The 4,007-nt window shown below is 63.9% G+C and overlaps 2 protein-coding genes across 2 annotated transcripts in view; both read left to right on the top strand.

The window, feature by feature from the left end:
* Window positions 1-295: 295 nt before the first annotated feature.
* On the top strand, window positions 296-2,441 carry CTSK (cathepsin K). The gene is made up of 7 exons (XM_009281192.2): window positions 296-421; window positions 601-723; window positions 832-987; window positions 1,058-1,276; window positions 1,372-1,537; window positions 1,653-1,758; window positions 1,849-2,441. The coding sequence occupies exons 1-7, from the start codon at window positions 296-298 to the stop codon at window positions 1,946-1,948; spliced, it is 996 nt and encodes a 331-aa protein (XP_009279467.1). The 3' UTR covers window positions 1,949-2,441.
* Window positions 2,442-3,861: 1,420 nt separating this feature from the next.
* Window positions 3,862-4,007, top strand: part of LOC103900497 (cathepsin S) — a 4,323-nt gene continuing 4,177 nt past the window's right edge. The window contains exon 1 of the mRNA XM_009281190.1: window positions 3,862-3,983. Coding sequence (XP_009279465.1) covers window positions 3,862-3,983 — 122 coding nt within the window. The remainder of the gene's footprint in view (window positions 3,984-4,007) is intronic.

Raw genomic sequence — 4,007 nt, 5'->3', positions numbered from 1 at the left:
ACGGGACGGGGTTCTGGTCTCCCCCATTAACGGGGTTGCTCTGGGGGCCCAGTCCCTCCTGGCTCAATAGCGGGTGCTTAGAGGTCCCCCGTGGCCTTGAAATTGGATGGGCACGGGGTCCTGGCCCCTACAGCCCGGCGCTTGGGTGGGCACAGAGGTCCCAGCCTTTTTTTTTAGCCCGGCGCTCGGGCCGGCCCAGGGGTCCCAGCCCCCTGTAGCCTGACGTGGTTGTGGGCACAGGGTCCTGTCCCCCGTCCAGCCCTCCCAGGCTCAGTCCCTGTCCCCGCTCCCCAGGATGTGGTGGCCCACGCTGCTGGCCCTGCTGGCCCCCGCGGCGGTGGCCCAGCTGCACCCCGAGCGGGAGCTGAACACCCAGTGGGACCTATGGAAGAAAACCTATCGCAAGCAGTACAACGGCAAGGTACGGCAGAGCCCCACGGGAGGGGACCGGCCCCTGGGGGATTCCTGGGGGGAGCTGGGGACCACCCTGGTGACGTCCCCGTGGGGCTGGTGCTGGTGTCCTTGGGGGTGTCCCCGCGGTGGTTGTGGGGGCCGTGGGCAGGACCCCTCCGCCCAGCGCCGTCTCACCCCGTGGTGCAGGCGGACGAGGTGGCGCGGAGGCTGATCTGGGAGAAGAACCTCAGGTACATCAACACCCACAACCTGGAGCACGCGCTGGGCGTCCACACCTTCGAGCTGGCCATGAACCACCTGGGCGACATGGTGAGTGTCGCTGGCGGGGGACGGTTGAGAGGGGACCGAGCACCCTTGGGTGCTGCTCTGCCCACCAGTCCCAGGGCTGCGCCCATCCACCCCGGGCTCCTTCCCCAGACCAGCGAGGAGGTGGTGAGGATGATGACGGGCTTGAAGGTGCCCCGTGGCCGCCCACGTCGCAACGAGACGCTCTACGTCCCCGACTGGACCGAGAGAGCCCCGGCTGCCGTGGACTGGAGGAGGAAAGGCTACGTGACGCCTGTCAAGAACCAGGTAAGCAGGGTGCTCCCGGGGGTGCCCAGGGCGGGGTGGCACCCCGGTGTCACCCATCGTGTCCCCATAGGGCCAGTGCGGCTCGTGCTGGGCTTTCAGCTCGGTGGGCGCGCTGGAGGGGCAGCTGAAGCGGAAGACAGGGAAGCTGCTCTCCCTCAGCCCCCAAAACCTGGTGGATTGCGTGACCAACAACGACGGCTGCGGGGGCGGCTACATGACCAACGCCTTCGAGTACGTCCGGCAGAACCGCGGCATCGACTCGGAGGATGCCTACCCTTACATCGGCCAGGTCCGGGGCTGGGAGGGGGGGTAAGGTCTCCATCTGCTCTCCCCCCGACTGCCCTCCCGTCCCCATCTCACCTCGACCTCGCCGGTCCCACGCAGGATGAGAGCTGCATGTACAGCCCCACCGGGAAGGCAGCCAAGTGCCGCGGCTACCGGGAAATCCCCGAAGGGAACGAGAAGGCTTTGAAGAGGGCCGTGGCCAGGATCGGACCCGTCTCCGTGGGCATCGACGCCAGCCTGGCCTCCTTCCAGTTCTACAGCCGGGGTGAGGGGCTGGGGGGGAACCCCCTCCGGTGCCAACTGGCCGCGGGGCAGCTTGGGGAGACTGAGGCACGGCCGGGTGGTTTATCCGGCGCGTAACCATCCGTCCCGTCCCCCAGGCGTGTACTATGACGAGAACTGCAATGCCGAAAACATCAACCACGCGGTGCTGGCGGTGGGCTACGGCACGCAGAAGGGCACCAAGCACTGGATCATCAAGAACAGGTACGGCACGACGGCGGGGCTGCTTTTCACCGGGTCGGGGTTTGCCGGCGGCTCTGCCGGCGGCTCAGGCTCTGCCTTTTCTCCTCACAGCTGGGGCAAGGAGTGGGGCAACAAGGGCTACGTCCTCCTGGCGCGCAACATGAACAACGCCTGCGGCATCGCCAACCTCGCCAGCTTCCCCAAGATGTGAGCGCTCCCGGCGCGCTCCCTTCCCGCGCCGCATCCAGCCGCCCTCCCTGCTTCCCTGTGTTCAAACTCGGCCTTTTCGCTCCCAACCTCCGAAGCTGACGTCGCTCCGGGGGGTGGATCTCTGCCTCTCCATGAGAAATCTCCCCCCGGGAAAGGGGAGAGACCCCCCCAGCTGCAGAGGAACGGCTGTGATCGGCTCCCCCCAACTCTCTTTTCCCGGGACTCCTTTGCCGTGCCGGCACCGTGTGTGCCCAGTTCTGCCTTCCCGCGGCCGCAGACACTCGGGGTCGGGCTTGGCCGGCTCCAGAGAGTCTGATCCGTCCGGAGATGCTTGTGCAAAGGTCCCACGCCGGCCTCCGCCTGCGGGAGCGCGCGGGCAGCGCCGCAGGTGGAATATCCCCCACGGAGAGCACGGATCTGTCTCCCCCCTCCACCCTGCATCCCCGTGGGGGCTGCAGAGAACGATATGACTTTATTTTTAAAATAAACACTATTGGGAATAAACGCTCGGGCTGGTTTGCTCTGTGCTGTCCTGGCCCCGTGGTGGGATGGGGCTGCAGCGGTGGAAAAGTCCTTCCCTTTCCCAAGGGGGCAGGAGCCGATGGTAAAACTCAACTGAATCTGGGGCGAAGCGGGGAAAAAAAGATGCTGCCGGGGTCTTTTTGCAAAATCCTGGTTGGTTTTGCAGGACCCCTGAGACGGGTTGAAGAAACGGGGCGGGGGGAAAGGAGGGAGAAGAAAGCGGAGCAATGAATAAACAGCCGGTGCGGGCTGCAGCGCCGTGGCTTCGGGGTAAAGGTCTGTGCCAGGGCTGGGTGGCGTTTCGCAGCCAAAACCCCCATGCCGCCCCAAAAACCCAAATCCAAGCGCTCCTTTTAATGAAACAAATTGACAAACGACTGCAGCAAAGCTCAGGGCCAGCCCTAGCAGGAAGGGAAGGTGACGTTCGCTTTAAAAACTCACGCCAAAAAAAAAAAAAAAAAAAAGTTTAGACACTTAAAAATAAGTTTCTTTTTCCCGCTCACAGCCACGCACCAAAACGTGGGTGGCGGATGGCCGGGCCGGGCGATGGAGAGGATGAGGGATGCTGGTTAACTCATCGGGGCCTGCCAGGATGCGCCGTCAGGGTTGTTTAAGACCAGAATGCTGTGAAAAGAAAGTGAAATCGGAGCGTTTCCTCGTTCACTGGCTCCTGGCGGCAGCAAGCGGAGGGACCTCCTCGCACCCCTGTGCTGTCCCAGGCCCCCCCGAGGCCGAGCCGGGCTCCGTGGAAAGCTGCACCGTGGCCGGGCAGGCAGGTGAGACATCTCCCTGGGGTGATTTTTGGCTGGAGAACAGGCAGAAATGGTCCCTTTGCACTCGTCTGCGGGACGGAGTTCATCTCCACCTCCCTGGTGCGTGTCCCTCGACTGCTCCTTTTCCTCGAGAGCTGCCGCAGCGATGGAGGCGGAAAGTTGGCAGAGGAAATACTAAAGCTGCACCGTGGCCGGGCAGGCAGGTGAGACATCTCCCTGGGGTGATTTTTGGCTGGAGAACAGGCAGAAATGGTCCCTTTGCACTCGTCTGCGGGACGGAGTTCATCTCCACCTCCCTGGTGCGTGTCCCTCGACTGCTCCTTTTCCTCGAGAGCTGCCGCAGCGATGGAGGCGGAAAGTTGGCAGAGGAAATACTTGGGGATGCGCGAAGTTTCCTTAGAAGCGACTTTCTTGGGGGGGGGGGTGGCACTGCAGGTGCGCGTGCGGGAGGGGTGTCATGGTGGCACTGGGGCCGCAGAGCATCGCTCTGTGACCGGAGACAGCCCCTCGCCAAGGAAAAAGGCACTAAGGGGAATGGGGGTGGCTTTGGGAATCGGTGGGGAAATAAAACCCCCAGGCTGGGGTCTGGCACTGCCCTCCCCGGTCCCAGCTGAGCGGGATGAAGCTGCTGGCTTCCATCGCCTTCCTGGCCGCGCTTGCGGTGACACTGGGACACCCTGACCCCGCGCTGGACTGGCACTGGCAGCTCTGGAAGAAAACCTACGGCAAGGAGTACCGCCACGAGGGAGGGGGGGACTCGGCGGG

Source organism: Aptenodytes forsteri, unplaced genomic scaffold (assembly GCF_000699145.1).
Source record: "Aptenodytes forsteri isolate BGI_AS27 unplaced genomic scaffold, ASM69914v1 Scaffold276, whole genome shotgun sequence".
Classification (NCBI taxonomy): domain Eukaryota; kingdom Metazoa; phylum Chordata; class Aves; order Sphenisciformes; family Spheniscidae; genus Aptenodytes; species Aptenodytes forsteri.
The sequence above is the reverse complement of the archived record's forward strand: the minus strand, read 5'-3'. Positions and strand labels throughout refer to the sequence as shown.

What these genes read in the sequence shown, in the direction of transcription:
- CTSK (XM_009281192.2), top strand. Translation starts at nt 296, where the DNA reads ATGTGGTGGCCCACGCTGCTGGCCCTGCTGGCCCCCGCGGCGGTGGCC. An exon ending in GCAAGCAGTACAACGGCAAG is followed by an intron (nt 422 to 600) that starts GTACGGCAGAGC and finishes CCCGTGGTGCAG; the next exon opens with GCGGACGAGGTGGCGCGGAG. An exon ending in CCTACCCTTACATCGGCCAG is followed by an intron (nt 1,277 to 1,371) that starts GTCCGGGGCTGG and finishes GGTCCCACGCAG; the next exon opens with GATGAGAGCTGCATGTACAG.